We start from the raw sequence: 26,992 nt of genomic DNA, 5'->3' as shown, positions 1-26,992 counted from the left end.
GAATGAAACTTCTATATTCAAAAGCAGGAGACTGCAGGGCCGACACAGTAGCATAACGTAAAGTGCAGCACTTTACAGCGTCAGATCAGGGTTCAATTCCCACAACCATCTGTAAGGAGTCTGTACGTTCTCCCCATCACCAAGTTTCCTCAGGGTGCTCCCACAGTCCAAAGATTCAAAGGTTTGGGTGAGTAAGTTGAGGGCATGCTATGTTGGCACCAGAAGCGTGGCAACACTTGATGACTGCCACCACCCCCCCCAAACTCAGCACATCCTTGGACTGTATTTGTTGACACAAATGTTTTGATGTACATGTGACACATGAAGCTAATACTTTTAAATCTATAAGTTAATACAGTCAACTACAGGGCAGAGTCGTGGCAAGGCACTTAGAAAGATTAACAATGCAAGGATAGCTTGGACAAGCTTGCTCTCTATCTGCTGGCATATAATGAAGTGAGAAGTGATAAATGAAGCTTGCAAGGTCCTGAGGAATCTCAAAAGAGTGAATGCATTTATTGCAACATCTAAAATGCTGGAGGAACTCAGCAGATCAGGCAGTATCCATGGAAATGAATAAACAGACGCCATTTTGGGCCAAGGCCCTTCTACAAGACTTCAGGAATGTTTTATTCATTTCCTGAATGCTGCCTGACTCGCTGAGTTCCTCCAGAATTGTGTGCGTTGCCTTGGATTTCCAGTATCTACAAACTTTCTCGTGTTTATGAATGCATTTATTTAGAGTTCCAATGTGGAATGGGCCCTTCCAATCTTTCATACCACACTGCCCAGCAACCCCAACAACTTCAACTTAACCCTAACCTAATCACAGGACAATTTACAATGACCAATTATCAACCTGGTGGTATGTCTTTGGACCATGGGAGGAAACCAGAGGTCCCAGAGAAAACTCACACACTCCACGGGGAGGACATACATAGACTCCTTACAGAGAATGCTGGATTGAACTTGGAATTCTGACACCCCCAAGCTAACAGTGTTGCACGAACCACTATGTTACCATGTAGAGTGGTTGGAGAACCTAGAATTAGGGGCTGCTTGAAGGGAGCCTATTTAAGAAAAAGGATCCTGAGTCTGGAACTCTTCCTCAAAGATGGTAGAAGCAGTTTTAATATAGAGGTAGTTCAATGGGACTAGGAAGAATAATAGCTTGGCAGAGACTGGCTTGGCTGAATGGCCTGTTTGCGTTGAAGTGCTCTATGACACTATGATTATAATTTGCTATAATGAAACAAAATGGCTTACACAGGACTAAGTGGCGAACTCTTGTTCCTACTTTGTATGGCCGTATGATTTTCCAGTCTGAGGCTCCCCATTTATTTCCAGTAAAGTTGTGATTTGCAGTAAATGCTAACAGTGAGGTTTTCCAGCCACACTAAAGAGTGAAGATGCATCTCTGAAGAGCACCAATGAATGATGACAGAACTCCCAAATACTGAGTTGTCAATCTCTAAACACTGTTTGTCCCTCACTGTTCCCCGTCCCCTTAGTTTTGGCACCTTCGGGGGTCACTTAAAATGAAAGGATTCTGGTCATCCATTCTAGACTTAGGACGATGATCCTTTGTAGCCCCCTTAACAAACAGAACTGGTTTCAATTTACCTATCCTGTCAGTTGCTCCTAATATTGTGAAAATTTTTAATCAAATCGTCCCTTCTCTAAGCTATACAGAATACAAACCTTGTTTGTGCTGTCTTAGCGTGTAATTTAGCCTCTGCTCCATGTGTTATTCTGGAAAACCTACACTGTCCTCATTCTACACTAAGGGTTCTCAACCTGCGATCCACAGACCCTTTGCTTAATGGGTATTGGTCCACAGAATAAGAAAAAGGTTGGGAACCCTTGTTCTAGAACACTGAATCCTTCCTGAGGTGTGGTATCCAGATCTGCTTACAGTATTTGAGAACTGGTAAAACCAGTCCTTCATAAAGCAGTACAAGCTTTCACCCTTGTGTATTCAAGGAATTCTACACATTCTTTTAAAAACATAGTTCTACATAGATATCAAGGCTACTACCTCATTGTAAACACAGGAAAGTCTGCAGATGCTGCTGGAAGTCCAAAGCAACATGTACAAAATGCTATTAATTTCCACAGATGCTGCCTGATCTGCTGAGTCCCTCCAGCATTTTGTGTGTACTACCACATAGGACTTTTTAAGTACAAGAGAGTCTGGAAATCTGGAGCAATACACACAAAATGCTGGAGGAACTCAGCAGGTCAGGCAACATCTATGGAAATGAAAAAAATAGTTGACGTTTCAGGCCAAGATCCTTCCTCAGATGAAGAGGAAGATGACAAAGATTGGGGGGAGGGAGAAGGAAGGTGGCAGACAAAGATGAGGGGAGGGAGGGGAAGATGGCAAAATGATGGGGAGAGAAGAAGATGACAGAAAAAGTTGGGGAGGAGGAGTACAAGCAGGCAAGTGAAACTAAGTGAGAGGGAAGGCAGCTTTTTAAGTGCACTGATTTTTTTTTAAATCAAGTTAATGAAAGTCAGGTTATTTCAAGTATCAAATAATCTTTGTGTAAACTAGTCATCTTTTTATTTTAAAACCTTTTGCCTGTCTCAAAGAAAATGCAGGGAACTATCCAGATGTTGTTAATGATGGAGTATGAAATATTATAATTAGTAAAAATACAAAGAGAAGAAACTACTGAGATAAATCGCCAGACCGAGATGCCAAGTCACTGAGCAACGAGGAGGAAACAGCAGTGATTATAACCATCATATATCAATCCTCTCAGAAGGCAATGATGGAAAGTTGCTAACATGACTCAGTAGTTTTAAATGGGAAAAGGCACAGATAAGTACTTGGGGCCAGCAGGCTTGCATTAGCAATGGGCAAATTATTGGAAAACATTCTAAGCAGCAGCATAAAATATTCATCAAGACAAAAAGAAGAATATAAAGTGATTAATAAAAAACATTAAGCTTGTCATGGAAGGGCTAATGACTGTAGTTTTTGAGGGAACAAAAAGAACAATAAGCAGAGCATATTTGATGCTTTTCTTCAATCCCCACTCTGGCCTCTTATCTCGTCTCCTCACTTGCCTACCCTCTTCTTCAATTTCCTACTCAGGCAGGTGAGGAGACGAGGTAAGAGGCCCATCACCTCCCCCTGGGTCCCCTCCCTCTCCCATTGTCCACTCTCATCTCCTCTCAGATTCCTTCTTCTCTAACCTTTACCTTTCCCACCTATCACCCCCATCTTCTTTCTTCATTCCCCACCCCTACCTGGCTTCACCTATCACCTTATAGCGTGTCCGCCTCCCTCCCCCACCCCCACCCCCACCACCCACCTTCTGGAATCCACATTCTGGAATCTTTATCTTTCCTTTCCTGAAGGAGGATCTCGGTCCGAAACATCGACTATTTATTCCATTTCCATAGATACTGCCTGACCTGCTGAGTTCCTCCAGCAGTCTGTGTGCTGCTCTGCATTTCAGCACCTGCAGAAACTCTTATGTTTTTGATACAATTAACAGACTTTAGCTAAGGCACCTGAATGAAATCCCTGGAGACTGTAGAATGGAGAAATAAAATGGCTGAAGCAACACGAGATGTGTGTCTCCGACCTGAAACTAAGTGCTTCTCTTTCCTCAGATGTTGCCTGACCAGTGATTGTCCTCCAGCATTTTCTGGGTTTATTTCAGATTTCCAGCATCTGTAGATCTTTGACTTTCAGAGAGCATTCACTCAGGAGTCCATGCTAGAACTAGGCAAGCGGTAGAGAACTACAGATTCTGCACACCGGAAGATTGTGGTTGTATTACAGGGTATAGATGCCCTGACATTTTAACGCTACCCATTACCTCGACTCTAGCATCCTGTTGCTCAGCAGATCTCCAAACTAGATCAATTAATGTGCCTTCAATTCTGAGCTTCAGCTTTACTCAGTGTCTCTTAAGCGGTTATCAATTTCCACTGAACCATTTAAATAACATTGACAGACCAGGTACATTTTTGCCCTCTATTTTATTCACCTCTCAAAAAGTTCAGTTGTTCACAAGACAGGGCCAACTCTTCAATAATTAATAGTGGCCACCTCCAATAAATTTAAATACTTTCAATGTACATGTTATAGCTTAGTTAGTTGCTGTATCTATACACTCTCCCTGTGATGGCGTGGCTTTCCTCCAGCTTCCTCCCACATTCCAAAGACGTACGGGTAGGGTTAGTAAGTTGCGGACATACTATGACAGCACTTGCAGGCTGCCCAGCACAATCATCACAAACTTAATTTGATGAAAACTATGCACTTCACTGTATGTTTTGATGCACACTTAACAAAGCTAATCTTTAGTATAACTAATCCTTAATCTTCTGAGAGTAGGTTGTGTTCTTGTCTTGGGCTATACCACCATTCAATGCCATATTTCCTTCACCTGCCATTTTGATTGTTCAACATATATTATGAAAGTATGTATACATTATACAGCCTTGAGATTCATTTCCTTACAGGCAGCCACAAAACAAAGAAACCCCAAAAGAACCTGTTAAAAAAAATACTGTCAAACTCCCAATATGCAGATAGAAAAAAAATCGTGCAAACAATAAAAGCAAATAGCACTCAGAACTGAAGTCTTACAAAAGATATGAAGCCAGGCATCACTGCAGCAGGAGCAGGCCACAGCCTCAGTTCAGTGCAGAGCTGAGTAAATGTTGTGGATCCGCAAGCAGAAATGGCCTGTCCCTTGCCTCTGATCCTGGCACCCTGACCTTTTCAATCTGGCCCGGCACTTAAATTGTCCAAACATCAGGTTGTTCCTCACTCTTGGACAGCTCTGGGGCCTGCTGACACAATTCAGCCCAGACCCAACCCTTCCAATTTGGCCCCGTGCTAAATCAATCACACATCGGGTCTTTCCTCGCCCTTGCATTCCCCCCCCCCCCGTTAGTCTCCACCATGTCTTATCCTGCCTCTGCAGGCCCCTTCATTGTTAACAGTGATTATTAATGACATTCACTTTGTATTTTGCTGCTGATAAGTAGCTGCCATGTTAAACTGGCTTAATTTAGCATCAAATCCACTTCTTTGACTATGGATACTCTGCATGCTATCCTCATCTGAAAATTCTGATGCTATGGACTCAAAATAGTTATCACTTCATTTCAATCTACAATATTAGCTGTAAGGGTTCATTCTGCTCCAGATGTTCAAATGGACAAAGACGTGCTTGCACACAACTCACTGAAGATCAACATGCAGGTGACGCAAAATACTAGAAGGGAAAATAGATTAACTTTTATTATAAAATGGTTTTAAAGATCAGCTTTATTTGTCATATGTACATCAAAACATACAGTGAAATGTGTCATTTCCATCAATAACTGGCTCAGTCCAGGAAAGTGCTGGGGACAGCCTGCAAGTGTCACCATGCGCCCGGCGTTAACAAAGTATGCCCACAGCTTACACACATAAAAGTTGCTGGTGAACGCAGCAGGCCAGGCAGCATCTCTAGGAAGAGGTGCAGTCGACGTTTCAGGCCGAGAGCCTTCGTCAGGACTAACCGCTTACACAGCTTACTATGGCTTTGGAATGAGGGGATTAGACTCTTGCACTGAAGAATGACAATAAACAGCGTTGAATCTGTAGCACCCAGAATCAACCCAGGTGGCATGGGAAGCACGGAAAAATCCGTACCGTCAGCATTGGGAACACAGCCTGCATTGTAAAGCCATGTGGTAACGCTACATGGGAAGCTTGTACAAACTCCTTACCGTCAGCATTGGGAACAGAGCCTGCGTTGTAAAGCCATGTGCTAACGCTACAAGAGTATGGAAATCTTATTGCAGCTGCACTCGAGAGACAGTATTTGGGAATGTTGTGCATAGTTTGTCTCCTTGCAAAAGAAGTACAGTATTTACAATAGAGGGGCCGCAGCAAAGAGTTACTAGGCCGGTTCCAGGGATGCAGGTGTGCTATACAAGAATAGATTGCACAACCCATACTCTTTAATATATAGGACGAAGATTTAATAGAAATGATCAAACTTCTTACAGGGCTTAACATGCAGGAAGGAAGATTCCTTTAACTGAGTAGGCTTGTTTATGACTGGAGTAATGTCTTCACTCTGAGGGTAGTGAACCTTTGAAAATCTCTATCCTGACGACCTGTAGAAGTGCAGCCATTTATGTTCCTTCAAGACAATTTTGGAGCGTGAAGGAAATTAAAGGATGCGAGGTCAAGGCAGAGAAAACAGCACTACAGGGATCAGCACGGATTTAATGAATGATAGACGAGTTCAAGTTCCACATGGTCACCTCTTGTTCCCACTTCTCATCTTCTGCCCACTTAGTCAGTTTCCTGTTGCGATAAATTTCATTGTGCTTCTACTGATACACACCACAAAGCTATTTTTCCTTTATTTTGCATCTGGTACTGTTCTGTTGCGTTGTATTTCTTTGTACGTTTTTTTAAAATTCTAATCAAGAAAGGCACTTGCTCTTTTGCAGCATGAACCAGTTCTAGACTACAAATTCTTTATTGAAGTTCAAAGTAAATTTATCAAAGTATATTTCTGTCTCCATATACTCTGAGATTCATTTTCTTGCAGACATTCACAGTGAATACAAAAAAGCCAAAAAAAACAAGCAAATTAATAATAATAAATAAGCAACAAATATCGAGAATATGAGATGAATAGTGCTTGGAAGTGAGTCCATAGGTTGTGGGAACAGTTCAGTGATAGGGTGAGTGAAGTCAGAATCAGAATCAGGTTTATTATCACCAGCATGTGATGTGAAATTTGTTAACTTAGCAGCAGCAGTTCAATACAATACATAATCTAGCAGATGATAAATAAAATAAAAATAATAAGTAAATCAATTACAGTATACATATATTGAATAGATTTTAAAAATATGTAAAAAAACAAATACTGTCTATTAAAAAAGTGAGGTAGTGTCCAAGGGTTCAAAGTCCATTTAGGAATCGGATGGCAGAGGGGAAGAAGCTGTTCCTGAATCGCTGAGTGTGTGCCTTCAGGCTTCTGTACCTCCTACCCGATGGTAACAGTCAGAAAAGGGCATGCCCTGGGTGCTGGAGGTCCTTAATAATGGACGCTGCCTTTCTGAGACACTGCTCCCTGAAGAGGTCCTGGGTACTTTGTAGGCTAGTACCCAAGATGGAGCTGACTAGATTTATAACCTTCTGCAGCTTCTTTCGGTCCTGTGCAGTAGCCGCACCCCCCCCCCCCACCCTCCATACCAGACAGTGATGCAGCCTGTCAGAATGCTCTCCACGGTACATCTATAGAAGTTTTTGAGTGTATTTGTTGACATTTCAATTGAAGTATAGCTACTGTCTTGCCTTCTTTATAACTACATCAATGTGTTGGGACCAGGTTAGATCCTCAGATCTTGACACCTAGGAACTTGAAACTGCTCACTCTCTCCACATCTGATCCCTCTGAGTAAAGTTGAGTAAAGTTAGCCTGAAGGTTGAGGGGTAATAACTGTTCCTGAATCTGGTGGTATGGGCCCTTATGTTTCTGTGCCCCCTTCCTGATGACAGCAATGAGAAGAGAGCATGGCCTGGATGTTGGGGGTCCTTGATACTTTCCAGCAACAGCACTCCTTGTATGTCTCGATACGTCTCTGCTGTTTTGTCCATCAACAGGTTTACCCCACTTGCTGTTGATAATCTGATTCATCCCATTTTCTTAGCTTTCAAAGACTGTTACAGTTTCAGATAGTTCAGCCTGTTTCATTTGCTTTTCTGGTTGTTAGTTTAACATGCCCAGCTCCCAAGACACCTACACAAAAGGCACCTGAATGAGCCCATCAACATAGTATATCCATTGCCAGGAGGCTGGTGGAAGAAACTGAATGCTCACTTGCAAATTTATCAACCTAGTTCCCTTTGGAACACTTAATTTCCTTCAACATCCTTCCCAGACAGGCTTGGGAATATGTTAAAGCAATTATTTCAGATATACAAATACAAAACATGGCCCTTTGGTACAGCAAGAATGGAGCATAGTAATAACATTCAGCCCATCCAACTCATTCTACTGCATTTGCAAATGAGACCCAAAGACTATGGCTGAGCAAGGAGCTGGAACAGTTTCAATTCACCTACTGCTGCATCCGGGGCCGTGGTGTAGTGGCATCCGCACCAGACTTCAAGGCAAGTGGTCCCAGGTATGAAACCGGCCAGCTCCTTGCATGCTTTCCATTCGTGCTGGGTTGAGCATCAAGCTAGCAACTCAGCCTCATTAAAGAAAACAAATACTAAAAAAATGGCAAGATTGCCACTTGGTGCGTGGAGAGGAGCAACAACTGCTGTAATAATGGGCACAATCCCAATGACTCTCCATTCTGCCTTGGAACGCCTAGACGACAGCAAAACATATGTCAGACTACTGTTTATTGATTATAGATCTGTGTTCAATACTGTCATCCCCTCAGTATTAATCACAGAGCTTCTAAGCCTAGGCCTCTGTACCTCCCTCTGTGACTGGTTCCTTAACTTCCACATTCGGAGACCATAGGAAGGATTGGTGGTAACATCTCCTTGCTGACAACCATCACAGGCTTTGCCACTGTTCTACTCTTCCTTCATTCATGACTGTGTGGCTTAGCAAAGCTCAAGCACCATTATAAATCTGCAGATGACACCACTGTTATCGGTAAAATCTCAGATAACAACAAGAATGCAGATACAGTGACAAAGATTGGATGGTTGACTGGTGTTGTAACAGACACCTCACACACAGCAAGACCAAATAACTGACTGTGGACTTCAGGAAGGGGAAGTTGAAAGGACATGCACCAGTTAATAGATTTGTGAGGAGTTAGCAATGGTAAGGGTGAGCAGCTTCAAGTTACTGGGTGTCAGCATCTTGGAGGATTTATCTTAGGCCCAACACATTGCTGAATCATGAAGGCAGCACACCAGTGGTTCTACCTTGTTAGGAATTTGAGGAGATTTGGTCTGTCACCAAAGACCAGCTAATTTCTACAAATGTACTTTGGAGAGCATTCTGAGTGCTTGCATCATTACCTGGCATAGAGGCCCTACTGCACAAGATTGTTAGAGGCTGCAGAGGGTTATAGACTTGGCCAGCCCCATGGGCACAAGCCTCCCCATCACTGAGAACACCTTCAAGGAGGTGCCTCAAGGTGGCTCCATCTGTTAAGGATCCTCACCTTCTGGGACGCGCTCTTTTCATGTTTCTACAATTGGTGAGGAGGTACAGAAGCCTGAAAAAAGAATTCAGGAATAGCTTCTTTCCCCTCCATCAGATTTCTGATAGTTCACAAGAGCTACGTCATTGCTTGTACTGCTGTTGCAAAGTTGACAAATTTCACGATACGTCAGTGATATTAAACCTGACTTTGATTGAATCTGATGCTCATTTTTCCTGTTTGTCTTTTGCACCTTTTTTTTTGTAATTTATAGCTTTTTCACTCAACTACTGCCACAAAAGAACTTTTATGTCTTCTAAGCAATGATGATAGATCTGACTCTGCATCTCCAGCAACCAGCAGTGCCCCATTTCCCATCCACAAACTCACCTATCAAATCACCAAGCTAATCATCTCTGCACCTAAAGCTTTCTTTTCGTTTTGCTTTTAGGTTTAGGTTTATTTTACAGGCCCGATTATTAGACTTAGCTTAGACCAGGGGTTCCCAACCTGGGGTCCACCAACTCCTTGCTTAATGGTATTGGTCCATGCCTGGTTTAGACTAGTTGGAGAGGAGGTTTGTTTTAGGCCCAATTAAGAGGAAAGTTTTTATAAATTTCTTTGGAATATTTCAAACAAGTCAAGAACAAGAGATTGTCACTGGGACCCGCTTTGTTGAGCACCTTTGCCCTATCCTCCTACAGCGGAACTTCCTGGTGGCTAAGCGCTTTAATTCCAATTCCCATTCCTATTCCAACATGTCAATCCATGGCCTCCTCTTGTGCCAAGATGAGGTCACTCCTGGGCGCACCTTATATTCCATCTAGGTAGCCTCCAACCTTATGGCATGAATATCGAATTCTCCTTCCAGTAAAACAACTTTCCTTCCCCCTCCCCTCTTCTTCTATCCCCACTCTGGCCTCTTCTCAACTGCCTCTCACCTCCCCCTGAGTCCCCTCCTCCTTCCCTTTCTCCTGTGGTCCACCTCTCCTCTATCAAATTCCTTCTCCAGCCCTTCACCTTTGCCACCCAGCTGGCTTTACCTAACACCTTTTAGCTATCCTCCTTCCCTTCCCTCCCCACCTTTTTATCCTGGCATCTTCCCCCTTTGCTTCCCCTCCTGAAGGGTTTCAGCATGGATCATCAACAGTTTCTTCATTTCCATAGGTGTTGCCTGATCTGCTGAGTTCCTCCAGCATTTTGTATGTGTTGCAGAGGTTTTCTCTATCAGGTTTTTGCGTAAGCACAATTATTTCTAAATTGCACAGAGTTTATAAGTTATGGCTGTCTGGTTTTAAATGGTCATCTAACCTATTGAAACTACTTTAAAATACAGCTTTGCCTTGTTAAAATTTTAAGCCATTTAAAAACACTGGCAAAATGGTGGATATACAGAATCAAATTCATTATCACCAGCATATGTCGTGACATGTGTTTGCTTTGTGGCAACTATACAATACATAATAATAAAGGGAAAAACCTGAATATATATATTTTTTTTAAACAGTCAAATGAAGATAAGTAGTGCAAAAAAGAAAAACAGAAGTTAAAAAATAAGTAGTGAGGTAGTGTTCATGGGTTCAATGCCCATTCTGAAATTAAATGGCAGAGGGGAAGAAGCTGTTCCTGAATATTTGAGTGTACACTTTCAGGTTTCTATACCTCCTCCATGATAGTAACAATAAGAGGGCATGTCCTGGGGGTGAGGGTCCTTGATGATGGAAGCCATTTTTCTGAGGCATTGCTCCTTGAAGATGGATTGGATACTGCAGAGGCTAATATCCATGATGAAGCTGACTAATTTCTACAACTCTCTGCAGCTTGCTACGATCCAGTGCAGGAGATCCCTCCACCCCCATACCAGATGGTGATGCAGCCAATCAGAAAGCTCTCCACAGTACATCTGTGGAAGTTTCCAGTGTATGACGATAAACCAAATCGCCTCAAACTCCTGATGAGGTATAGTTGCCGTCTTTGTAGCTGCATCGACATGTTGGGACCAGGTTAGATTTTCAGAGATATTGACACCTAGGAACTTGAAACTACTCACCCTCTCCACTTCCAATACCTCGACAAGGATCAGGTAAAATGGTTTAAAACCTAGCTTGAGCCTGCTACAGTTTATACTGCTGAATCTGCCAATGTACGAACAAAATAAGCTGGACTGCTAAGTTCATGGAAACAATAACTTAAAATGTCATCTGCGTTGAAGCATTATAATCCTCTAAGCTTCCTGGATTTACTCTTGCTGACACAGTGAAGATTCAATTCAATATAATTCCTGAAAATTGTACTAAAGACTGCAACTCAGATTAATCAGTGATCAGTCATTAATCACAAAAAAAACGACTTGCAGGCTCAAGCTAGGTTGAGGCTTGATTTTAAATCATTTCACCTACTCCAATTCATGTTAGCAATTTGAAAAATTGAATCAATACAGTTAGCTTCTGCATATCTCTAATGTCTAATTTTAGGAGATTTAAAAGGGGATAATATGTTCAGAACTTCATCTGCAATTAGAGTGAATGGACAAGCTGAAGAGGCTGGTCAAAGAACAATAAACTTACCTGCTGCTGTGACAAGGCAAAAAATGTTCCCTCTAACAGTCACGACAGGGGCACTGCCTTTCTTTTTACCCGACTTACTACATATACATAAAATTCCCAGGATTTTTGTGAAGCCAAAACATTCCCCATTCAAGCTACATGCATCCCAAAGAGGAAAAAATGTGCTTGGTTATGGGATGAAAACAAAATATCTATTGGTGGTCTACGATACTGCCAACAACATGACTTCCATGAAAAGTCAGGACAGCCTATTAACAGTAAAACCGCAACAGCTTGAAGACCCTTCCAAAATAATTAGACCTGCGGTATATTTTTTGTCCTGGGTATGACTCTAAACTGCAACCGGTGATGAGGCTCTGATTGGGGACTTTCAGAGCTTTGGGGAAAGTAGAGTTACCTCTTAGTCATTCATTGCTCCCAGGGCCGCTCTGACCCGGAGCGGTAGAACCTGCAAGGGTTCCTGCTCAGGATACCAGCAAAGGCCAACGGCAGATCTGGCAGGTTCAGTAACTTATGACGGAGAAGGCAGATGAACTAGGACCTCAAATGTCAACGGCAATAGTACAGGCGGATGAACATTTGGGAAGAGAAATGGCGATTTCTTTAGTTCACCCAACGGTAGGAAATAGCAAACCACCGTTGCTAGATACAAGGTTTCCTAGAGTCTATTTGCTAAGAAAACCATGGTCAAACTCACAAAATGTATCACACAACAACAGCGTCAAGAGGATGTTCAAGACAATTCTGAAGAAGCTTTGCTCGGTAGGGTTGATTCTGGTCAGCAGGGGATCCTGCAAGCTACTGCTCATAAAATTCAAGTAACACAAAAGAAAATTATTGCCACTTGGAATGTAAGAACCCTATATCAAGCAGGAAGATTGGACAATGTGATAAATAAAATGGAAAGACTAAAGATTAACATCATGGGAATTAGCAAAGTTCATTGGATAGGTGCTGGAACATGTCAGATTAGAAATAAAACACTAGCTTATTCTTGTGGAACATCCCATACTAATGGAGTAGGAATTCTTATGGATGAAAACAAGGCAAAAAGTGTTTTTAGGACAATGGGCAATATCAGAAAGAGTGCTCCTTGTTAGAATCAGAGGACAACCATTTGAATTAGCAATTATACAGGTATATGCACCAACAACAGATGGAACAAATGAAGATATAGATAAATTCTATGAAGAGCTTGAACAAGCAAAGAATGGATGCAAATCTCAAGATATTGTTATTGTCATGGGAGATCTAAATGCTAAAGTAGGACAAGGTGCTGATGGAAATACCATAGGAAAATTTGGACAAGGGGAAAGAAATGAAAGAGATGAGAAATGGGTAGAATGGTGCAAGATGAATAATCAGGTCATTATGAATAGCTACTTTAAAAACCATCCAAGACGCTTGTGGATCTGGAAAAGTCCAGGTGATAACACTAGAAATCAAATTGACTTTATTACTATAAACCAGAGATTTAGAAACTCAGTGACTCAATGCAAAACATATCCAGGTCAGACTGTAATAGTGACCATAACCCAGTAGTATGTCATGTAAAAATAAAACTTTAAAAACTAAAGCAGCAAAAACCTGAACAATCCCTTAACTACTTGCAATTAAAGTAGAAAACTTAAGACAATAATTTACAATTGAAGTAAGGAATAGATTTCAAAGTCTAGAAATAGAATCTGTTGAAGATGAAAGCAATCATGTAGAAATGAAATTTAACTCTCTAAAGGATGCCTTGGTAGAATCAGCAAAGTCAGTGATTCCTAAAAAAGAAAAAAGCGCAAAGAATAAATGGATGACAGATGAAATCAAAAATCTAATGGAAGAAAGGAGACGGAAGAAAGCAAATCCTATAGAATATAAGTCCTTAGATAAAAAAGTTAAAAGCTTATGTCAAAAAGCCAAAGAAGAATGGTTAAACCAGAATTGTGAGCAAATAGAAAGAATCCCTATTACTGATCCAATAAGGCTACATCAACAAATCAAGAATATCACTGGTTAAAAAGCTCCTCTGTTCTTCAGGTGGATGTTTGAAAGCAAAGAACGGCACCATTATCATGGAAAAAAATGAGATTATGAACAGATGGACTGAGTATATTCAGGAATTGTTTGAAGACGATTGAGGTGAAAAACTAGAAATTAAGAAAAACATTGAAGATCCAAGTATTTTAAAATCTGAAATTTGTAATGCAATAAATAAGATGAAGAAAGGAAAGGCAGTAGGTCCTGATGGATTAGTAATAGAACAAATTATCTCCTTTGAAGACTATGGAATTGAAAAGCTTACTGATTTAATCAATGACATTTATGAGACTGGAATAATATCAGAAGAAATGAAAACATCAGTATTTATCAATCTTCCTAAGAACCTGGGGCAATAGAATGTGAATTACATAGGACCATTAGTTTAATGAGTCACGTCACCAAGATACTTCAAAGGATTTTGATAACAAGCTAAAAGTAAGATACAAGCTGAAACAGGTAAAGAACAATGTGGTTATGTGAAAGACAAAGGTACAAGAAACACAATACTGATATTAAGGATACTATCAGAACAAGCTATTCAAGTGCAAAAAGATGTTTGTTTTATCAAATACACAAAAATATTTGATAAAGTGAAGCACAGTAAGTTATTTGAAAAATTACAGAAAACTCTAGATCTAGATTCGAAAGACCTCTGCCTAATCAGAAATCTGTACTGGGGACAAACTGCCACTGTAAGAATAGATGGAGAAGTGAGTCAGTTTACGAAAATCAAGAGAGGTGTTAGACAAGGGTGTGTTTTCTCCCCTGATTTATTTAATGTGTACAGTGAAACAATATTACAAAAAATAAGAGACACCTTGGAAATCAAAGTTGGCGGTGAAAACATCAATAATTTCAAATATGCAGATGACACTGTGTTAATTGCAAGTACGTAGGAAGAACTACAATTGATATAATTGTTGAAGAAAGTGCAAAAATGGGTCTATCAATCAATTGCAAAAAGGCAGAATGTATGGTGATATCCAAAAAGAAGGAGAATCCTATCTGCAGGCTGAGAATAAATGGAGAAGACATAAAACAAGTACAGAACTTTTGCTACTTAGGAAGCTGGGTGACATCCGATGGCAGGTGCGACTTGGACATCAAAAGAAGAATAGGGATGGCAAAAGACACCTTTACGAGAATGAAGAGTATACTGACCAATATTAAACTAGGCATGACAACCCGCCTCAGAGTACTGCAATGTTACGTTTATCCAGTTATGTTATACGGCTCAGAATGTTGGACAATATCTAGTAACATGAGGAAACGACTTGTAGCAGCAGAGATGTGGTTTTTGAGGAGGATGCAAAGAATATCATGGATGAAATAAATATCTAACGAGGATGTCACGAACAGAGCAAACACAAAAAGAGAAATAATGTATGAGATCATGAAAAGGCAACATAACGTCATTGGACATGTGATTAGGAAAAAGGAGTTAGAATGCACGGTAATTAAGGGAAAGATTGAAGGGAAGAAAGCAAGAGGAAGACAAAGACAAATGATGATACAGACAGCAGCCAGAGAACTGGAAATGAATACCAATGAATTGATCCACTTGACCTGAAACAGGAGTGTGTGGGCCATGGTAGTCAAAGCTCAAACTGAGCATGGCATCTGATGATGATGATGGTATATTTTACTGATAATTTGCATTGCAAGAGTCAGGTTCTTTAAACAAGACACTATTTTAAACTGACTTGAATAGAGACTTGCAGGAAGATTCTGAAAAATTTTGGAATGCATCATCCCTAAGATCACATTTTTTCTAAAATAAAAGCAAACGTTGCCTTTTGCGAGAAAACGACTCTTTTACAAATCTGGGTCAGAATTCTAGTTTCTGTCCATCAGACAGTTGTCATTTAGGGCAAGTCATTCAGGTATGCTTAATGAAGGCTATTTTAAGAGCAAAAAAATTCAATTGAAGTTAGTTATGGAATTGGATGCACATCAGTGCTGGCAAAGTTTCAAGATCTACAAAGACAAACTTAACATCTTGAATGGCTATGGTGCTCCACTTCCAGATGAGTTCAACACCTCTTAAGCATCCTTTGAAAGGTAGAATAAATCTACACCTGTGCAAATCCTTGCAGCATCGGGTGACCTTGTAATCCCTATCTCAAAGGCTAATGTCAAACCACTTTTTGAGAGGGTGAACCCTCGTAAGGTACCAGACCCTGATGGTGTAACTGGTCGGGCACTGAAAATCTGTGCCAACCAACTAATTGGAGTGTTAAAATATATTCAAGTGATTTCAATCTCTGAGGCTGACATAACAGCATTCTTCAGGAGGGTGAACCCTCAGAAAGCATCTGGCCTAGATAGGATATCTAACTGAGTACTAAAGATGTGTTGATCAACTGGCTGGAGAGTTTACCAACATCTTTAACTTCCTGCTTCAGCAGTCTGAGGTACCCACCTGATTCAAGCAGGCTTCAATTATACTGGTGCCTGAAAAGAATAAGGTAACCTGCCTGAATGACTATCATCTCATAGCACTTATGCCCACTGTGATGAAGTGTTTTGAGGGGCTAGTGATGGAGATCAGCAGTGGGAATGGTATTTTGAGTTCCTGGGTATCAACATCCAAAGATCTATCCTGGGCCCAACGTATTGAAGCAATTACAAAAAAAAGTGCAACAGCGACTAGATTTCATTAGGAGTTTGGGGAGACTTGGTGTGTCACAAGTTTCTACAGATGTACTATGAAGACCATTCTAACTGGTTGCATTACCATCTGATACAGAGGGGTCACTGCACAGGATCAGAATAAGCTGTAGAAACTCCACCATGGTCACTAGCTTCCCAGCATCCAGGACATCTTCAAAAGACAAATGCCTCAGAAAGACAGCATCCATCATCTAAGACATGCCCTCTCCTCATTGCTACCATCAGGGAGGTAGTACAAGAGCCTGAAGAGACACACTCAACGTTTCAGGAACAGCTTCTTCCCCTCTGTCAGATTCCTGAATGAAGAATGAATCCATGTGCACTCCTTCATCTTTTGCCTTCTTTTCGCACAACTGAATATAGTAGTGAACATAGTATACGCATACACACACACTATATAGTTTTACTGCTGAAGCAAAACAAATTTCATGACATACCACGGTGATAATAATCCTGATTCAACAAGTCACTGAAGCCATGGTACATTTATCCACTATTTATTGTTGATGGAAAACCAACTCATTTTCATCACAAACCTTTTAACAGTGCTAATTTACTCCTGTGAGCAACAGTCGATGCCATTATTTAAGAGTACAGTCCTAATGTTGTTGAATGGGTATTAAGGTTAGCATGGACATGTGGGCAGAAGAGCCTGGTTTTCTGCTGTATGTGGCATAAATTTGAAGGCTACACTATTACATAATGCCAATTTTTGTTTTTAAATCTTCAGTCAGAATTAAAGTTCCTAAATGCACAACTACACGTTAAATTATGTACCAGGCAGGTTCTTTGCTAACATCAGTCATATCAAAAAAAACAAGGAAAATGCCAGAGCTGTTCTGTCCCAAGGGGAAACAAATTAAACAAATAGAACCTAGGCAACTTCTGTTCCCTTAGCCTACTCACAAACTTTTAAGTGATAGGAAGTATGGTCGACAGTATTATCAAGCAGCACCTACTGACCTGATTAGTGATGCTTAGATTAGATTCAACCAGGACCATGCATTTCCTGACCTCATTATATATTTGATTCAAATATGGACAAAGGAGTAGATCACCACACATTACAACAGTGGTGTGTAGAACTGCATCTCTGAATGCACAATATGTTGGACTTTGAGGTGGATGGGCTATAGTAGCGAAGACCACACACAGGATTTAATTCCTGACCCTCAAAGCGGCAGGAATGAAGGCCAGAGAGAGGAGAGGCAAGTTGTTCTGCTTGACATCCATGTATCAAGGCACTAAAATAGAAAATGAAGTGGTCTGAAGTATGTATATTTACTTAAGGATGCATTGTTCAGTTCTATTCACAACTCCTTAGAAAATAAAGCCATCCTGGAAAATATTCAGACTTCAGCTAATGACAGTTCAATGGCTCAATTTAGTAACAGAGGATGTATACAGTATACAACCTGAAATTCTTACTCTTCACAGACATCCACGAAACAACAAACCCCAAAAAATGAATGACAGAAACATCAGAATTCAAAGCTCCCTTTTCCCCCACACACAAGCAGCAAAAGCATCAACTCCCCGCTACCCTACTTGCTCCAGCAAAAGTACTGTGTAAGCAATAGCAAAGTCCCCAAAGAGACCATGATCTAGAGACCATCAAAAAACTACTGCCCATCCCAACACTTTGAACATCCCAGACAGTCACAGTCTCTGTGTCTCTCTCTCTCACACACACACACACACACAGACTAGCAACAGACAGACAGAGATTGTTCCTGCAACAAATGGGAGCAGGAAACCAGAAGTTCGCCGTTTTGATGTTTCAGTCTTCCTGTCGCTTGTCCGAGCTCCCTGACTTGAGGACTGACCTTTGATGCTAACACAGTGGCAAACCACACCAAACTAACTTCCTCTTCTGGATATTGAGCAGTTAATCTGCCACCAACATTTAGAACTGGTGTAAATTCATCAGATCAGAAACTTGCTAGCACAAGTCATATTGTGGCTATTGGATCAAGTCATAGAATGAGTTCCTTTAACAATAGTGGCTCACTTCTGAACTTCAAAACTTCTCACCACCGAAAAGGCGCAATTTCAGCTTGCGTGGATAATGGCATCACAATAATGTTCAAGGAGCTCCAACTTATCAGGAAAAAGCAGTCAACTTGACCAGCACTTTATTTACTACCCTGAACCTTTATTTCTATCAACTCTAGTTGTAATGTCAACAATTCATAAAAGACAACCGACACAAGTTGCCCAAGTTTCTCTGGCAACAAACGCAAAACCCTCGATTACCAAAAAGACAAAGACAACATGCACTTGATACTTCACCATCTTGAAGTTTCTTTCAAAATCCAAGCATCGTAATTTCAGATTCAGATTTATTTATCACATGTACATCAAAACATATAGCGAAATGGATCCTGATGAAGGGTCTCTGCCTGAAAAGTTGACTGTTTATTCCCCTTCATAGATGCTGCTTGACCTGCTAAATTCCATCAGCATTTTGTGTCTGTAACTCAGGAAATGGATCAGTTGTGTCTACAACCAGCACCTGGAGAGAGCAAGTGTCACCATACAATCTGGTGCCAACATTGCAAGCTGATCGACTTTCAGGCTTCAATCTTCGATATCTACTCCAGGACTCACCAATGACGACAAATGACAACCCTGGATGAGGACCCTGAACACTAAACCTCAAAATCCAGTGCAATTTGGAAATATATTGTCATTCATTCTACAAGATCAAAATCCTGAATTCCCCTTTGAACTACACCATGGGTGTCCTTGAGCAACCATACTGTAAAGATTCAAGGCGGTATTTTCTACTAGCATCCCAACTGCAAGTAGGATGGCCACTAAATGCAGTACTCACAAATGAATGAATGAAAAACTGAGCCCTTTGCTCAAATGGCAACTTCTTGAAGAACAATTGCTCTTAAATCATTCTCCAATTTAATTTTAAAGTTACACAAAATATAAGAGGAACAGAATTAACAAGATTTCAAAATTCAAAGTAAATTTATTAAAATACATGTATGTCACCAGAAACAACCTTAAGATTCATTTTCTTGTGGGTATACTCAATAAATCCAATAACCGTAATAGAATTAATGAAAGACCGCAGCAATGTGGTGGGCAACTAGTGTGGAAAAGACAAACTACATATACAAAAAGAAAAAGAAACAATAATAAATAAGCAATAAATATTGAGAACATGAGATGAAGGGTCCCTGAAAGTGAGTCCACAGGTTGTGGGAACATTTCAGTGATGGGGCAAGTCCCCTTTGGTTCAAGAGCCTGATGGTTGAGGGGTAATAACTGCTCCTGAACCTGGTGGCAAGAGTCCTGAGGCTCTTGTACTTTCTTTCTGATGGCAGCAGCAAGAAGAGAGCATCTCCTGGATGATGGGGGCCCCTGATGATAAATGCTGCTTTCCTATGACACGCTCACTGGTGGGGAAGGCTTTACCCGTGATGGACTAGGCCGTACCCATACTCTTTGTTAGATTATTGCCATTTAGGCACAAGATGAAGCCACTAAAAATTAAATTTATTTCCTTAAGACAAAAAAGCAGATGTAAAACTCATCTTTCAAAAGTTGCTGCATGAACCCATAATAAAGACACCAAAGTGACATATTAAAGTTTGTTTTTATGTCCCAAGGGTAAATCAGACTGAGAACTAAAATCATATTTGATAAATTCTTTTAAAAGAGTCATACTCCATGTGACACTTAGAAGCCATACTTTACAATGTTCAGAATATTTGCTTAAACACAGCTATTCTGGAAGTAAGAAGCAGGATACTGTCCTTATGTTATTGTACAAATACACTGTGTATTGTAATCATGGCTTACTCCTGTGATCTTACTGTATGCAATTTGCTTACATACATCTATGCAGTGGCAATTCCTTATTTTTCCAGGCAAATTTATTGTAAGAACTTTTTGAGATACTGCTTTGAGACCTGGAAATGGACCGTTTAAATACAAATATTCCTTCTAACCTTTCGGTAGGTTTAACAATGGGATTGCTCCACAGAGTGATAACCTGATAAAACAATATTTAATGATATGGCCAGTACACTTGTGCACTGAATTATGGATCCTACCTTTATGTTGTAACTTACTGTGCCTCAACATGCTATGCAGAGTTCGTTAATGAGGAAAGATAGCCAAATTAAAACGATGTTAATAGCAGGCTTGTCAGCTATTGCCAGAGGCATGCATTTCTTTGAGATTGACTGAAAAGTACTAATGCATTACATACATTTATAAATAATGCAAGGTATATTAAAATATAGAGGCTGCAGTACAGAAGCAGGCCTCATGGACTGATAGGCTTTGGCTTCGTCTGATTTTTGTCTCACCCTACTTCTCAACTCATCTGCACAGCCAGATTCTAATCCCACCCCTACCGCCCTGTGCCATTAAAAGCACAGCCTAAAGAACTGTTTGGCTGGGGAAGCGCAGAGAGCGTGAGAGAAAATAATAGGAAAACACCTGAAACACTTGAAAATTTCTATAGATGTACCATGGAGAGCATTCTGACTGGCTGCATCACTGTCCGGTATGGGGGAACTGCACAGGATCGAAGTAAACTGCATTGAGTTGTAAGCTCGAGTCAGCTCCACCATGGGCACTTGCCTGCACAGTATCCAGAACATCTGTCTCAAAAAGGCAGGGTCCATCATTAAGACCCCTATTACCCAGGACATGCCTTCTTCTCACTGTTGCCATCAGGAAGGAGGTACAGAAGCCTGAAGGCACACATTCAGCAATTCAGGAACAGCTTCTTCCCCTCTGCCATCCAATTTCTCTCCAGTATATCTATATCTATACACACACACATCTAGAAAAAAACTTTAAAAAATACATATATGCACACATTTCTTTTTCAATATTTGTTATGTACTGCATTGTAATGCTGCCGCAAAGTAGCAGCAGTTTAATATCACCAACATATGCTGGTTATATTAAACCCAATTCTGATTCTGAACCGAAGATGGGAAATGGAAGCGAAACAGTTGGACACAAGATGTCAGAACAATGCAGCCGACAAAAGATATTTGTAAAATGGAAGCACTTTGCAGAAACTTACACCTTAATTGTTCCCAGCTGTAAACTAAACTACCTCACTCATCACTTCAGAAATGGTCCCACTTCAAATAAATGGGCTTTCCGCAGAATCATTTCTTATTAATGTGTTTCATGCTCCTGCAGGGCATTTGGTCTGTGTAACATAAACTGAAGATTGAATAAATCAGTTATGTTCTACCATCGACTATTTGTATGTGTAACTGCTGGAATTTGCTACATTAGAGCTAATCGTCTAGGGGAGGGAAAAGAAACCAAGGCCCCACAGGCATTTTGTAACCTTTTATTTTGAGAAAGAATAGTTGCAACCAAGCAACTTCATCCAAAAGAGACAAACCACAAAGTTCACCTTCATTAAAATTTAATCAACATTGTTCGAAAATATTTATTTCACCCTCAAAAACAAGGGAGGAAAGCTTATAAAAGCAAACCACATTTTTTTTCCCAAAATACCAGATGTTACACACAAATTTTAAAAATTAGCATTAATACAATACTTGATTCCATTGAATATTCCATGTGAACAGACGCCAAACCTCTCAGGGAGATGCTGGGAAAGTCACTTGGTCGAAAAGATAAAGGACTGAAAGAATGACTCAAAAGGAGAGATTTTGCAGGGCCCACAGCAGAGCTGGCCAACAGGAAAGCAGCATTCATCACTGTGAATCCCCAACACCCAGGCCAGGCCAGGCCCCTTTCTCACTGCTGCCATCAGATCGGTTCAGGAAAAGTTATTACCCCTCAGCTACCAGGCTCTTGAACCAAAGGGGATAACTTCACTTACTCCATCACTAAACTGTTCCCACAAGCTATGGACTCCTCCTCAAGGACTCTTCATCTCATGTTCTCAATATTTAGACAATAGACAATAGGTGCAGAAGTAGACTATTCGGTCCTTCGAGCCTGCACCGCCATTCTGAGATCTTGGCTGATCATCTACTATCAATACCCAGTTCCTGCCTTGTCCCCATAACCCTTGATTCCCCTATCTATAAGATACCTATCTAGCTCCTTCTTGAAAGCATCCAGAGAATTGGCCTCCACTGCCTTCTGAGGCAACGCGTTCCACACCTCCACAACTCTCTGGGAGAAGTTGTTCCTCCTCAACTCTGTCCTAAATGATCTACCCCTTATTCTTAAACCATGCCTTCTGGTACTGGACTCTCCCAGCATCCCTGGAACATATTTCCTGCCTCTATCTTGTCCAATCCCTTAATAATCTTATATGTCTCAATCAGATCCCCCCTCAATCTCCTTAATTCCAGCGTGTACAAGGCCAGCCTCTCTAACCGCTCTGCGTAAGACAGTCCGGACATCCCAGGAATTAACCTAGTGAACCTACGCTGCACCTCCTCCACAGCCAGGATGTCCTTCCTTAACCCTGGAGACCAAAACCGCACACAATACTCTAGGTGTGGTCTCATCAGGGCCCTGTACAAATGCAAAAGGATTTCCTAGCTCTTGTACTCAATTCCCTTTGTAATAAAGGCCAACATTCCATTAGCCTTCTTCCCTGCCTGCTGCACTTGCTCATTCACCTTCAGGGACTGATGAACAAGTACTCCTAGATCTCTTTGTATTCCTCCCTTACCTAACTCCATACCGTTCAGATAATAATCTGCCTTCCTGTTCTTGCTCCCAAAGTGAATAACCTCACACTTATTCATATTAAACGCCATCTGCCAAGTTTCTGCCCACTCACCCAGCCTATCCAAATCACCTTGAATTCTCCTAACATCTTAATCACATGTCACACTGCCACCCAGCTTAGTATCATCAGCAAACTTGCTGATGTTATTCACAATGCTTTCCTCTAAATCACTGACGAAAATCGTAAACAGCTGTGGTCCCAATACCGAGCCCTGTGGCACCCCACTAGTCAGCACCTGCCATTCCGAGAAACACCCATTACTGCTACCCTTTGCTTTCTATCTGCCAACCAGTTTTCTATCCATGTCAATATCCTCCCCCCAATGCCATGAGCTCTGATTTTACCCACCAATCTCCTATGTGGTACCTTATCAAATGCCTTCTGAAAGTCAAGGTACGCCTTATTGCTTATTTTATTTTCTTTTGGATTTGCAGAGTTTGTCATCTTTTGCACACTGAATGCTCAAGTTGGTGTGGTCTTTCACTGATTCTATTATTTTCACTGAATATGTCAGCAAGAAAATTAATCTCAGGGTGCATATGGTGACCTTTATGTACTTTGAACGGCTACTTATAAAATGTATAGTACTGTGCAGAAGTTAGGCACATATATACAGCTAGGATGCCCAAGATGTTTGTATAGTACTGTATACTGGTCAAAATAGAAAGGTTGTTGGGAAACAGAAATAAAAGTACTTAGCTTTGGATTAGCTCAGTAGTACTAGTGTTATTTGGTAACTGGTAAGACATAATATGCAGTACATGTACTGTGCAAAGGTCATGGGCACCCTAGCTCTCTCTATAATATACATGTATTCCACAGCACTGTAACTCTGCCATGGACAGTCCTAAGCCCAGCTACAAAAGGAAGCAGCTTGGGCATGGGGCTAGCAACCCCATCCAGTAAAATCCCAGAGACAGAGATACTGAAACACCAACAGAAGCTCCAAAGACCTCATCCCTGGGAGAGGAAGTATCTTCACCCCTACGATTCACAATGTTGTGTGGTGAAACCTGCAAGTCCGTAGAAGCCACACGGCCGATCACTGAGGCTGGCCAAAGAACACCTGATGTCGCAACCTTGAACCATCAAGAAGATTGGCTACACCTTGAAACAACTTGAAGCACTAGCCTAGGACAGACAACTTTGGCTATTGGCTGCCCAGCAGGGATGATGGGATGAACCAACTAATTACATAATAAAATGTATCTTTTTAGATAGGCAGATTGCTAATAATTAAAGCCTTTTAAATTTTTGTCTGCATATTAAAAATATAATGAAATACACAGAGCTTGTACTTGTAAACAATATAACACTGACAGTATTTTGTAGGATTCAAACAACTTTTTAAGTTTTTAATTCAGCAATACAAATGGGAAGCTTCTAGGATCAGTGGCTGCACAATTTTCCAGTTAAATTTATTTCAAGAATGCTCAAGGACTGAGGATTTAACTTTTTTCTTGCAATGTGTTCTCCAAGAGGACAACCTTGTCGTCGGGTTTGGAGGCTTGCATGCCTCAATAACCCAGAGCGCGAATTTGGCTGGAGTTATCTATTTGCTCTTGGTAGGGTCACCCATACCAATCAGGTCAAAGGGTAGAGGCCAGACTAAGAGTGGTCTACCAGTCCTGCAGGTTTGGGGGTTCAGCTCAGGGCTAACAACCCTGACTGGTCAAACAAAATTGTGACAGAAACAGCAATGAAGAATCCGAATCCTTCTACATCCGAGTGGGATGGTATTCCTGAGTAACCACCTGGGACTTACAAGACTGACAACAGTGAAAACTGAGCTACTAACATGAAGGAAACCCTAAACACCGTCAGATATTGCTGCCCTAAACGCCAGTGGTGTAATAGGCAGTAAGTTGAAATGTGCGAAGATATTAAGCATATACAAGAATTGTAACTTCATTAGTGAAACATCATTGTGAGTACACCACGTACGGAAACCAGACGTGCTTTAATGTAAAATAGAGCCAGCTGAGCATGTCTCAATAAATAATCATAAAAATAGTCATTTTATGCAACACATAGGAACAATGCCCAATACTAAGAGTCAGATTTTATAATGAGCCATGATTTGGGACTGACACTCTGACCTTGAAGTGCCAGGAAGAATATTAATTGTGTACTTATAAATTTTGATTATAAAGTTATATATTATATGACTAACAAGCAAGAAAGGAGGTTTAGCCAATCTTCTTTAAGATGCTCCTTAGCAATTTGCCACCCACTGCTGATTTTAAGGTTTTTTTGGGAAATGCAGTCCAAAAACAAACATAAAACTAGTCTAAAAAAATACTAATTCTTGAGACTTCAATTCAATGAACGAAATTTGAGTTTTCGTAACTGAAATTGCTCTCTAAATGGGAACATAAACATACCTTTACTTGCTGCAGGTGAAAAGAGTTTCTCTGAGCCTACATCTGATGCCTGTGGGAAAAATAAAATATATGTTAAGATATGTTAAATTAAAAAAAAATTATATCCAATGCATTACTTAAGAACCACCAGTAGAGGGAAGTATTTTGCCATCAAAAGGCCACAAAAGTCACAAATGAAATAATTCTTCTAAAAAAATCATAAAGGCAACAGAATTATTCATTTGCCTGGTGAACCTGCCAATCTAATTCTTGAAGGAACAGCTGTAGCAAAAGCCAAGAGCCAATAGTTCAGAGTCTTAAAAAACAAAAATCTTATAAAACATGTGAATAAACAAAATATGGTAAAGAACAGAATCTGGCTTCATGCAAGCTCCAGATTTTTGTCAAATATCTATCTTCAAACAGCACAGTCAAGCCATTGAGTAGAAAGCACCCCACAGGCCATAAAACACAAGGAAAATACAATGCAGCCACAATCTTTTTTTGCACTACAGGATGTACAATTTGTATTCATTTTGTGAACATTCACAATGGCAACTTTGACAGAAATCTTGAATTTGCAACTGGCAGACCTCAAACTACTTTTCGTAAATCCGTTAAAAAATGGAAGAACAACCCATTGACTGTGTGCGGCACGCCTGGGTGGAATGGATGCAGCAGCAAGCAATGTTCCAGCAAATTTCTTTGATCCCCCTTAGACCTGGCTTACTTTGCGAGTGTCATTTTGTCAATTAACCCCATCGCTTTGATCCAGTCACCTCCTTGGTGCAAGGTGATTGAACTCCCTTCAAGTTTCACGTTCGAAGACTTCCCATCAGCCCTAAAACTGACTTGTCGAGCTCAGTAAGCCTTTTGTACTCAGAACTGATTTTCAATGAAAACCATCTGTGGCTGCCAGATTCGCAAGCAACCAGGCTAACATGAGCAGGCTACACATTATTTGCTTTATGCCAAGGTTAATAAAACGATTAAAATGGAGGAGGATATTACAAGCTCCTGTTTCCTACTTAAGCATAAAGTATGACTTTCTTTTCTGTCTAATAACAGTCCATTTTAATGGGTGGCATAAAACTTAATATTCCCAGGAAGTACATTTTGGACAGCAAAGCTATTAAATAATTCAATCTGAATATGAATGTTTATAAGATGTAAGTAACAACCATTAGGATAGAGAAGTGATAATGCCTTATACAGTCATAGAAAAGTACAGTAGAAACAGGCCACTTGGCCCATCTAGTCCATGCCAAACCATTCAAATTCCCTACTCCCATCAATCTGCACCAGTACCATAGCCCTCCATACCCCAACCACCCACGGTACAAAAATCCACACAAAATCTCAGCTGAAAATATCAGTATCTCTAGGTCAGTAATTTCCAGCAAATGGTTAGATATTAACTTTAAACTATATTTTATTTAGACATACAGTGTGAAAATAGGCCCTTCCAGCCAACTGACTGGCAAAGCCCAGCA

At 40.6% G+C, this 26,992-nt stretch overlaps 1 protein-coding gene across 9 annotated transcripts in view; it reads right to left on the bottom strand.

Annotated features, from left to right (window-relative positions):
• The window catches only part of fbrsl1 (fibrosin-like 1), a 1,024,640-nt gene that overhangs the window by 120,009 nt on the left and 877,639 nt on the right, over positions 1–26,992 (bottom strand). For all 9 annotated transcript variants that reach the window (XM_072240820.1, XM_072240822.1, XM_072240823.1 and 6 more), the window contains one exon: positions 25,521–25,569. In XM_072240820.1, coding sequence (XP_072096921.1) covers positions 25,521–25,569 — 49 coding nt within the window. The remainder of the gene's footprint in view (positions 1–25,520; positions 25,570–26,992) is intronic.

The sequence above is a fragment of the Mobula birostris genome, chromosome 22 (assembly GCF_030028105.1).
Source record: "Mobula birostris isolate sMobBir1 chromosome 22, sMobBir1.hap1, whole genome shotgun sequence".
Taxonomy (NCBI): domain Eukaryota; kingdom Metazoa; phylum Chordata; class Chondrichthyes; order Myliobatiformes; family Myliobatidae; genus Mobula; species Mobula birostris.
This window is presented reverse-complemented; position numbering and strand designations above follow the sequence as displayed.